Source organism: Balearica regulorum, chromosome 1 (genome assembly GCF_011004875.1).
Source record: "Balearica regulorum gibbericeps isolate bBalReg1 chromosome 1, bBalReg1.pri, whole genome shotgun sequence".
Taxonomy (NCBI): domain Eukaryota; kingdom Metazoa; phylum Chordata; class Aves; order Gruiformes; family Gruidae; genus Balearica; species Balearica regulorum.
In genome coordinates, this window is record NC_046184.1 from 185,234,922 (window position 1) to 185,246,773 (window position 11,852).

The 11,852-nt window shown below is 37.3% G+C and overlaps 1 protein-coding gene across 8 annotated transcripts in view; it reads left to right on the plus strand.

Moving 5' to 3' along the window:
* Positions 1-11,616, plus strand: part of AKAP11 (A-kinase anchoring protein 11) — a 48,912-nt gene extending 37,296 nt beyond the window's left edge. For 6 of the 8 annotated variants that reach the window (XM_075741757.1, XM_075741758.1, XM_075741760.1 and 3 more), the window contains 2 exons: positions 13-173; positions 7,180-11,616. In XM_075741757.1, coding sequence (XP_075597872.1) covers positions 13-173; positions 7,180-7,326 — 308 coding nt within the window. In that variant the 3' untranslated portion in view covers positions 7,327-11,616. The remainder of the gene's footprint in view (positions 1-12; positions 174-7,179) is intronic. The other 2 variants (XM_075741763.1, XM_075741764.1) reach the window with 1 other exon arrangement.
* Positions 11,617-11,852: the final 236 nt, after the last annotated feature.

Sequence of the window (11,852 nt, forward strand, 5' to 3'; positions counted from 1 at the left end):
TTTTAATATTAGGTTTGGAGCAAATACAAAAGACTTTAGCAATAGTGAATATTGATCTGGAACCAAATCTAGTGGACCCCCAGCTCAGAGCAGCGCTCCAGTGGCTGGCAGCTTCTGAAACAGAGGTGTCTGATCTTCACTTTCATGACACTGCTGCAAGGGAATTTGTCTTTGTAAGTACTTGGATTTGGTGGGTGGTGGGGAAGGGGAAGGGTTTGCTTGATTTCCATTTGCTGTGATACACCAGCTGCTACTACTTTATTTGCCACTCAAAAATAATGAGGTATTTGCTGTTGAGGAAAATCATTATTTAAATCCTGAGAGGTCAAAGTGGAACAGCATGTATAGCATGTGCATGTAACATAAATAAAACAGTATTAATCAAAGCTGAGTTAATTTCTTTCACAAGTTATTTTGCTTGTTTTACTCCAAAAAGAATACAATTACAGCATTTTTGTTTAGTGAAAAATATATTTTTTCAAGCATTTTTTACTTAGCATTTAATTGTCTATAAATTGAATCTTTCTGAGAACTTGCTTATGCAAATTAATTTCTAACTTAATATTCTGATGTTCTGCCTCCAGGTTTTTTTGCTAGCAAACACATATTTTCTTATCAGAAAGAAGTTTACATTTTAATTAAATATTAAGTATGTTTTTATTCTGTAAGGAACTGCAACTAAAACTATAAAGAAGGCTCAATAAAATTGTTTAATTCTTAGGTGCCTTTATTTTGGTTTTATAGATTGAATTTAATATGTGACCAAAGAGAAAGCAGAAGTTTAACGAATTAGGCTTTAGGATCCATTGAAGGGTACTGAGGAAGCTGGCACTAGGGCTCACCAAGCCGCTGTCCATCATCTGTCAGCAGTCCTGGCTAACTGGGAGGTCCCGGTTGACTAGAGGTCAACAAATGTGATCCCCATCTACAAGAACGACTGGAAGGAGGATCTGGGAAACTAGAGGCCTGTCAGTCTGACCTTGGCGCCAGGGGAGATTATGGAGCTCGTCATCTTGGGTGCCATCACACGGCATGTACAGGACAACCAGGCAATCAGGCCCAGTCAGCATGGGTTTATGAAAGGCAGGTCCTGCTTGGCGAACCTGATGTCCTTCTATGACAAGGTGATCCGCTTAGTGGGTGAGGGAAAAGCTGTGGATGTTGTTTGCCTGGACTTTAGTAAAGCCTTTGACACCATTTCCCACAGCATTCTCCTGGAGAAACTGGCTGCTCATGGCTTGGATGGGCGTACGCTTTGCTGGGTAAAAAACTGTCTGAATGGTCAGGCCCAAAGAGTTTTGGTGAATGGAGTTACATCCAATTGGCAGCTAGTCATCAGTGGTGTTCTCCAGGGCACAGTACTCTTTAATATCTGTATTAAAGAGCCAATGCTCTTTAATATCTGTATCAATGATCTGGACGAGGGGATCGAGTGCACCCTCAGTCGGTTTGCAGACAGCACCAAGTTGTGTGGGAGTGTTGATTTGCTTGCGGGTAGGAAGACTCTGCAGAGGGACCTGGACAGGCTGGGTCGTTGAGCTGCCACCAACTGTATGAAATTTGACAAGGCCAAGTGCCAGGTCCTGCACTTAGGTCACAACCAGCCCCCGCAATGCTACAGGCTTGGTGAAGAGTGGCTGTAAAGCTGCCCAGAGGAAAAGGACCTGGGGGTGTTGGTCACCAGCCAGCTGAATATGAGCTAGCAGTGTGCCCAGGTGGCCAAGAAGGCAACCAGCATCCTGGCTCGTATCAGAAATAGTGTGGCCAGCAGGACTAAGGAAGTGATTGTCCCCCTGTACTCGGCACTGGTGAGGCCGCACCTCGAGTACTGTGTTCAGTTTTGGGCCCCTCACTACAAGAAGGACATTGAGGTGCTGGAACGTGTCCAGAGAAGGGCAACAAAGCTGTGAAGGGTCTAGAGCACAAGTCTTGTGAGGAGCAGGTGAGGGAACTGGGTTTGTTTAGCCTGGAGAAAAGGAGGCTGAGGGGAGAACTTACTGCTCTCTACAACTACCTGAAAGGAGGTTGTAGCGAGGTGGGTGTCAGTCTGTTTTTTCCCAGGTAACAAGAGGAAATGGCCTCAAGTTGTGCCAGGGGAGGTTTAGGTTGGACATTAGGAAAAATGTCTTCACTGAAAGGGTTGTCAGTCATTGGAACAGGCTGCCCAGGGAAGTGGTTGAGTCACCATCCCTGGAGATATTTAAAAAAATGTGTAGATGTGGTGCTTAGGGACATGGTTTAGTGGTGGACTTGACAGTGCTAGGTTAATATTTGGACTTGATGATCTTAAAGGTCTTTTTCAACCTCTCAGTGATTGTGTGATTCTAATTAGCGTCTCTTAGGAAAGGGTCAGAATTTTGGTATGTGTACTGACCTGAGTATTTCCATCACAAACATGTAAGAGAAACTTCTTATTTCATAAAAAATACTCCTTTAGGCTACACACCAAACTGCACATGAGAATCTGGCATTTATTATATTTGACCTATTTTTGTAAATCTTTTACAAAGGAATTATTTTAACATTACCTGGCTACTGCAAGGCTAAATTAACATATATATATAGGAGGAATGGTAAATTATCAAAGATTTTTATTTTGTGACCTGATAACATGTGAAAAGGCATTAACATGATGCCATTAGTATGTTTTTAATAATTAAGATCTGGCAAAAACAACTTAATGTGTGTATCAGCATATTAAAGAAGGAAAAGCTTGTTCTCAATTTTGAAATTCAGTATTGAGTCTTCAACATGGTGCTTTCCAAAGCTCAAATCATTATTTTTGGGAGAAAAGGGGAGTGACCAGGAAGTAGAGGTCAGTATGACTAAAGAGACACCCAAACTTAGATGAATGTGTGCACCCGTGGTGCTTTCTTACTGTAGACTTGTGTTAAGAGTGTGAAAGATACCTAGAGGTCAGTCTGGATCATACTTGGGCTGAATTTTCTGAAGAGTGGCTTCTCCCTTTCTAGCCCTGAAAAATAATGCTAGTTTTGTTTTTCTTTTGCCTGTGTAACTATGTGGTATATGTATTTGATCTCAAGAGTAGGAAGTCTTGCATTCTTATTTAAAATAACCTAGAAAATTGGGAAATGTCTTTTGGGCAAGTCAAATAAATCCTCTGTGCTCCTTTTTCTGGAGGTAGGTATGTTTGATTTGGAATTCTTTCATAAATATGTTTTGTTGTAGATTACTTCTGACACTTAGAGTGGACTTCATGCTTTCATAAACTAGAAGGCAGTTTGAGAATACTTTTCTCCATTTCTGTTTTTATTTGAAACTGTTGGGTTTAATCCTTATATTCACATGTTCCTTCCCTGTTATGGTTTGTAAGTATCTTAACATGAAGGAGAGAACACTTTTTCTGTTCTTACATGCCTGCCCTGGCATTCTCTGAAGTTCTTTTGATGTGAATGAGTTGAGTTTAGTGACTACAATTGTTCTGACCTCATGAGTCATTTTTGCTATCTTTTACATCTATTTCATGCTTGTCGTATGTGGAGTGCAGTGTTGCAAATACTCAGGCAGAATAGTGATAGGACCCACAAGTGTTAATGGTAATCCCCTTTTTGTGTGTGTGACACCCTTGTATCTTATGCTACAACATAAGTAAAACAAAAAAATAAATGGCAGGTGCCTTTTTTTTTTTTTTTTTAATTTTCCCTGGAGTCTCTCATTCTTCTGCCAGCTCTGACTTAATAGATTTCAAAGTTGTGATTCTACTATTTAAGCCAATGCCTGCAGACACATAGGAAAGATATTATTAGCTGGCAGTGTATCTGAACACCACTCTAGCTACTCTAATAAGAGAATATGCTTAGAAGAGCACTCTGGAAAATAGTGTCTATTATGTATGCACTTCTAAACAATTGTAATATTTTTCTACTTGACACTTCAGTCATAAATTGATACTGAGTTGACACCTAAAGATAAAACATAAGACCTTCAGGCAGACAATAGTCATGCAGTCTTGAAAACATTAAAATAGTTAATTGATTCACTTAGTTTCATAGACTAAATTTTAGTTTTCCAAATGTAGTTATGCTAAAATGAATTAAAATCCTGTTTCTCCCCCTGGAGGCAGGGAATGGTTACCTAGTTTTTATTCCATCCCATTTCCAAATTGGAATGCATTACACAGTCTTCTCTACAGACTTGTGCCCTTGTCTATTTTGTGCCATTTGTGTCTAAACTAAAGTACCAAACCCCAGAAATTCACCTGTTGTGTCAGTCTGACTCGGCATCTCTCACTGTTTCTTAGAGTTCAAAGGAAAGTATAGAATTTTCAGAGCACAGTGTCTATCTGAATAATCTTGTATAGGAAGGATTAGGATGCATACAAGTATTACTTGATGAGTTTTGGAAATTAAAATATATTTCAGAAATTTTCAGATTATAAATTCAGAGAATGAAGACTTTCTGAAAGGATGCTTGTAATTGTATTAAGGTCCTTTTTAAAAATAAATTGTTCTTTCAGGATTGTATTAATAAAAGCAAGATATCTAGTAGTACAAAATAAGAAGTCTTGGAGGTAGTCCCAGCCTGGTCCTGGTGATCTCTGACCCAAACTGAGGGTCTTAAATTAGTACTAGTAACTTGCAGTTCTGTCACTAGTAAAGCTAGACAACTACCTCCAGAGGGCACTACAGCCCAGCAGAAAACTAAACTGACCTCTATATACTGATCTCTCACAGTTTTGATCATCTCAAAGGTACTTTGGAAGGTTACCTCAGTTACTTGAAACTGGGCTTTGGATCACATAGAAAACAGTAATTTTCACTATAAGCAGTTGGTGGGTTTGGGAAGGGAGGAAAGGCTTGTTTGAGCTAATCACAGCAGGGTAATGAGCCAGTGATGTGATGTGGCTATGTAAAAGACAAAAATACTCCTAGCATATATCAGGCAAGGAATTACTTGCTGCAGCTGGGTATGAACTCTACTTAAGGTTACATGTTATGCTCAGCAAGGCAGAAGGAAGTTGAAGACCTATGAATGGAGCAAAATACATTTGTTAGGAGCTAGAACAAGAAACCAGTAAATTAGAATAGATAGTTCTTAACTTTTTTAGAAGCCTGAGAGTGTGGATATGCAAGTGTCTGGATTAAAAAAAAACCAAACCAAACATATATGTTGTATTTTTAATCAGACCTTATCTAGCTGTTTTAGAATTCCTGATATCTGTTTTGAGTAAACTTCAATGTTTTGCTTGTCTGACAGTAAGAAACAGAGTTGGCTAAAGAAACAGTAGGACCGAACTTTTAACTCTAAATTAAACCAGAAAGATTAGTGAAGCAAGGTGCCAAATCTGTCATCTTACCATGGTGGTATCTTCTTATGTGGAGAGAAGTTTTACACTATTTGCTTAAGTAGATCTTTGGATATTAGCCAAACTCTGACATAAGAAAAATGACCATTCTTTTATAAACCGACAAACACCATTTACAAAATTGCCTGTTGTAGACTGTAAAACTCTTGCTTCCAGTGCTGTATTTTAAAATTGACAAATAATTCACAGAAATAAGTACAGATCTCAGTCCCATTTTATGTAGAAAATATGGGGTTTTTTTCACTGAAAAAAGTTTCAGTGTTCAGGACTTACTGTACTCAAGATTAGAGGGGATCTTTTTTGCTCGTTCAAGTTAATTCTTTTCTCAATAAGTTAATTGCTTTATACATGGTTTTTATGCCCACACTCTTCCTGTCCATTCTATCACCTGCCTTGTTGCAGCTGGAGCATCACGTAGGTGAAGAAGCAGAGAGAAATTGTCTTACATGACCTTTTTTTTTTTTTTTTTTAAATAGAATTTTGTATTTCAATCTGGTAGGTCTCATAGAAGAAACGTTAATTTTTAATTTTGTAGCTGTGGAAGCTATTTCACTCAATGCTCTTTATGACTTTTTTTTTTAAACTTATTTATAGAATATCATGGTAGGGACTATAAAGGCAATAAAATTTTACAGTTCCAAAGAATAAGTAGGGTAGGTGTCTAAATTGTCTTTATTAAATGCAGCATTGACAGTTGTCTAGAAAGCTACAAAGAATAGTTTGTGTGTTGTGTTTTTTTGTTGGGTGTATTTTTTGGGTTTTTTTTTGTTTTTTTAACTAAAAGGGTTATTTTATTCTTGGGCAAACTAGCTAATTCATCCTTGTCTTAGGGCAGGCTTTCTTCTGTATGTAGCTGAGCTTGACACAGAATCACAGATTGGTAGGGGTTGGAAGGGACCTCCAGAGATCATCTAGTGCAACCCCTCTGCTAGAGCAGGATCACCTACAGCAGATTGCACAGGGTCACGTCCAGGTGGGTTTTGAATATCTCCAGAGAAGGAGACTCCACAACCTCTCTGGGCAGCCTGTGCCAGTGCTCAGTCACCCTCAGAGTGAAGAAGGTTTTTCTGATATTCAGATGGAACTTCCTGTGTTCCAGTTTGTGTCTGTTGCCCTTTGTCCTGTCACTGGGCACCTCTGAAAAGAGTCTAGCCCCTTCTTCTAGACATCCACCCTTTAGATATTTCTAAGTATTGGTGAGATCCCCTCTCAGTCTTCTCCAGGCTAAACAGACCCAGCTCTCTTGGCCTTTCCTCACAATAAGCAAAGGAAGATTTTTGCTTGGACTCCTGGAAAAAAAAAAAAAAAAATGTTTTCAGCTACACTGATCTCTGCTCCCAAGTGGTAGTTTAACTTAACCCTCACCTTTTCCTCTTCCTCAAGATGTTATAATTTCCCAACTCTGAAGACACTGTTTTCATTGAGGGTAGCATCTCTGCCACCCAAACCACACTATATGTTGTGCAAGGAAAATCCACATCCTTTTATTAAGACTGAGTTTTGTCTTTTTATATGTGCATTATTGGCATGGGAGGGGTGGCAAATGTCTTAATCTTGTGTTCAGAATTTCCTGTTTTCTGCAGTCTTGATGAACCACAGCCCTCATACCTGTGGCACCACATCATTTGAAAATGTCGCTCCCTGCAGAAGAAAATTTTGTGAAAACTGCCCTAAAGAAAAGTGCCGGATTCTTGCGGAAGTTTTTGTTTTTATAGATGTGGGAATAACGATTAACTCATTACAACTGATCTCTTATGAGCTAATGTTTCAAGAATAACTTCTGTAACTGTTAATCAGGATGTGCTGGTCAAAATATTTTATTTTTTTTTTGTGTTCCCCTGTCTCCCCTTTAGCTTTCCAGAAGACTGCGAGAAAGAGATTGGAAAGTTGGAGATCTCTTGCAAGCGGTGCTGAAATATTGTGAAATGATAGAGAAGGCATCTGGTGGAGAGGAAGCTCTGAATAAGTCTTTGGTTGGTTGGCTTCTGGAAAATGTCTGAAAAATCCAAAGATGCAACACTCTTCACTTCATTCCTCTTTTGAAAGGAGATAGGAAGAACACAGATATGTAAAGTAAAACTCAACTAATGAATGTTCAAGTAATTGTCATTTAAAAGACTTTGAGGTGAAAGTCAAAATAGCTGTGCTGTGCTTTGTGATACTGTGCACATGGTATGTTTATTCAGTCCATAATCGGTATTGTCCACCCATGCATAACTTGTATTTACTGCTGTGTTCAGACCATGGAAATATTTATGAAAAAAATCCCTTGTCTATGATGATAGTTCAGAGGAGAGAGTCTCAGGTGTGATATTCAGGATCCCTGCTGTGCCAGGATAGCTCTTTTTCCCACTTGTATGTGTGCTGTATTCACAGTGGGACTAAGAGCACTGATGTTCTGCAAAAATCTGTTCTGGAATACCTTGCTGCAGACAATGGAAAAAAATTGCCAATATTGGCCAGGTATTACATGCCCAAGGGCACCATTGCCAGGAAGAAAATTGTGACCTGTGCGAGCAGCCCCTTAATACAGTCTGGCTTCATAGCCACCTTTATCAAGTTAACTTTAGGTGAAGATGTGAGAGTCTGCTCTCAAATTGTTGAGATGCAAATACACGTTCCCTTTTATTGACTACTATAGAGCTGGTAACTTCTGGTAGAAGAGCAGAGTGGGTCGCTGAGCATAATTTCATACATACTTCTTCAGCAAGGTTTCCTGAAGCTTTCCAATGAAGTTTAAATTGCTAAATTTCTTACTGAAGTTTTTTGTATGCAGATACTTCTGTGACATTAATTCTGTGTCGAAGAACTTGTATGTTAGCCTCTCACATACATGTGTTAAAAGTAGCAGATAGAAACTTCTTCCTCTGAGGATTTTGGCCATCTTTTTGACTAGTCTAATTCTTTATTTCTTAGCCTCTATATTTTAATTTTCTTTTCAGTAATAAAGAGGATTTTGTTACTCAGTGAGCACTTAAGCGTTTAGCAAAGAAAGCTAATTAAAACATAAAGGGGAAATTTCTTGTAAATTGATTTTTCATTTTTCTTAACTACCTTCACTGAATTTTTTTAAAGGCACTTTTAATCAAGTCTTCTTAGCAGTCTAATCAGGTTTCTCACCAGTGCTGCTGACTTGCCTTTCTGTCTGAAGGGAAATTCGGACCTATACACTGGGTTTTTGGGTGTTTTTTTTTTTTATACATCCTTTGAGAGAAAAAGGCATGTGCTGGTAATTACAAGGTTGCCACCTCAAAACTCATATTACTTGCAAGAGAATCATGGAGTCTTAACTTATTTTGGATTGACAAAAGAATCTTAATAGCTTTTTCAGAGAAAAATATACTGTTGATATGGTGTGGAAGTTTCTGATCCCAAACAAGGAGAGATAAAGTTTCTAAAGCTATTCATGAATTTTATTGGAATGTGTACAATTCTGATTTCCCCTACCCTACCTACCATGAGGTGTCACACTGGTAAACTCAAGAGCACTCTCCTTGCAATGTCTTTTGTGTTTCAGGAGGGCATTCCACTGGTCTTTTTACAGAGACCTGGTTTGGTTTAGTCCTCATTTGTCATCTGGATTTCTGCCTTGGATCTCACAAAGTTCACGTCTCTCACCAAGTTAAAGATTTTTAACATTTTTGTATATGCACATGTATGTTCACACTTGTGCATACACACATAGATATGTATATGTATCTGTATGTGAATGAGATCTCACCAATATGAAGTTGTAATGTAAATTTTTACCATAACTTAAAATTATGTTATGCTTATAGTTTATTACCTCACTTCGTATATCATTTCACTGATTGAAAGATCTATGTCATGTGACAAAAAGACCAAAAACCATCACAAAGTCTTTTGTCTTGTTATAGGTAATATAATGCCAAGCGTCAGGAATAATTTTTCTCTAGAGCCCAAAGAGGTGTGTGTGAAATTATCTTAATTCTTGTATTTGGAAGATGGGGCTAGTAACACATATTTTTGCAGAGTTTTACAAAAGTTGTCTGGATCTTTTTTTTTTTTTTCCTCCCCACCCCCCCATACTCCTTTCTTCCATATTTTTTTAAGGTTGACTTTCAGTGTTGTTTCAGACAAAAACTTGAAACAATTCCCTGGCTGTAACATCTTCCCTTTAACACAGTGGTAATGTCCTTATATAAATTTACCTATAAAATTGAAATGTCAAGAAAATAAATTACTAAAAACAGTGCCTCAGGACTAAACTTTGCTCTGGGTTTTGGACCCTTGCATTCTCACCAAGTGGAATTTCAGGACATGTGGATACAGTAGTACTAGCACAATGTCTCTGTACGTGTCCAAAACCAAATTGAGAAAGATATTGAAGGCATTGTAAATATACAAAGCTGTACATCTAAAAAAAACCCAAAAAAACCAACAACAAAACATCACTACAGGAACAGCCAGGTTTTAACTGATTTATTCAGTATGTTGGATTTTATAAAATTGAAGGGTTTGGGTTTTTTTTCTTTTTAATTACTTTCTTGGAGAAAGGCAGAAGATTGTGCAATTCTCATAGCTTACAACTATTCAAAAAGTTAAGTAGACAATAGTTACACTAAGAATGATTTTTATAAATGAAATCTTGTTTTCAGACTGGATCAAATACATTATGTAACTATTGATTGGTGTTATATTAAGGAAGAAATTGATTTATTAGCCTCTGAGGACAGTCGCATAGGGTCCAAATTTACATGAGAAAAAAAATGTTATACTTCATTTTTACTTAAATCCCAGTAATTTTCTACACGAGTTGTTTTAAATTTGTTCTGTATGACTTGAATGTTCTCCTTGGGTATCAAAATTGGGATAGCATTAAACTAGCCTGGCAAAATTAGTATAATTTAATAATTTTAATAATCTTTGGGATACCTTACTCTGACTATATCTAACTGGTGCTGTCTGCCATATTAGTGAGAAAGCTGTTCTTTGGTAATGCGAGTCTTAAATTACGCTATTACTGAGTTTATTTAAAACTCCTGACCACAAATACAGAAGTGTAAATGAAAACTGTAAAAACATGAAAAGCCACATTTTGGTCTATTTAAACCAGATAACTCTGCTTTATAAACAAACATAATATGGTAGAATTTGTTGCATTTTTTCTGTATGGGAAACCTGACTTGCTAATTTAATTTTTAAGTTGAGGAAAATATATACAATGGTAGTGTTGTTCCAGAAGACACCCTGTCTTAAACATTTCATAAATACATTTGGTGTTCTGAAAAAAGGGAAGTGTTTGGATGTTTTGTAAGATACTGTAGAAAAAGCACTTTGAAAATAGTCCCTCTATAAATTAACAATTAAAAGCGGCCACATTTAAAACACATTTAAACATTCAGAACGGGGTGCATAAATAATACAGAAGTACACATAAAGCCTTAAAATAAAAACCAAACAAAACTCAAACCGATATGCTAAAATTAAAGAGGATTTGCTGACTCAAAATAAGGATGGGAAAAAAGTAGCTAAGACGATGTACTTGATTGCAATTTGTGTAGTATCTTTGTTCTTGAGTTTTAAAAGATTGTGTAAGCTTTTTAAAAAACATACAAAACCCAAAAACCTAGCAACCCACATTCCGAGACTAATTAGGTCTCTCAAAAATGGTATCAGATTTTTAAATGTTACATTTTCTAATGTAACTTTGGGACCTTTTCTATGAAGAGCCACACGTTGTTGGAGATGGGAACACAGTAAGTAGTAAACACTGTCACCAGCGCAAAAACCCCCTAGTTTTACACAGTTGATTTGCAAAGAAAATACAAGATTCAGGAATAATTTTAGTGTAAGAATTTTGGCTTTTCAGCAAGAGCCACTACTGTCGAGCATTTACTGTACTTGAGCTCTGAAGAGGCAAGTACAGAGCCCAGCCACTGTAGTCACTTTATTTTGTACCATCTTTGTACATTCCTGTTGTATAGCTGGAGTTGTAGTTGTAGAGGGCCTTTGTTCTGTTGTAATGTCTGAATAATATTTAATACTAAAATTTATTATAATTTGCTGGAACTGCTGCTTATTTGTGCAGTGTTACAGTAATTCACAGCCCAGTTAGTGATGCAATTGTATACCAAAAGCAGTTTGAATAACTATCAATGTTTATGTAACTGTACTCGATGAATATGAAGGTCTTGTACTGTATAATGGTGACGAGTTTTGCCATTTTAGTAATTTAACTATGCTCAGTTTTCAGATTATGAACTCCAGGTTGCACTAAATTTGTCCTTGTTTTAGCAGTGGCTTAAAATAAAACACATTTCACTGGCTTTGAGAGCACTGTCATTTCTTGTAAATTCATAGGATATTATTTTTCTTTTCAGCTAACACAACTAAGATTGGTCTTGGTCAGTGGTTGTGTGAAGGCGCTTGAAGAATGGTATAGTAAATAGTGCATCAGTAGATGGCATACTTCGTACAGAATTAAATAGGTGTCCAGGAAGAATGCGAGAACACTATTTTACCGTCTTTGGGTTGAAAGGTAAACCCATAGTTGCGGTTACGT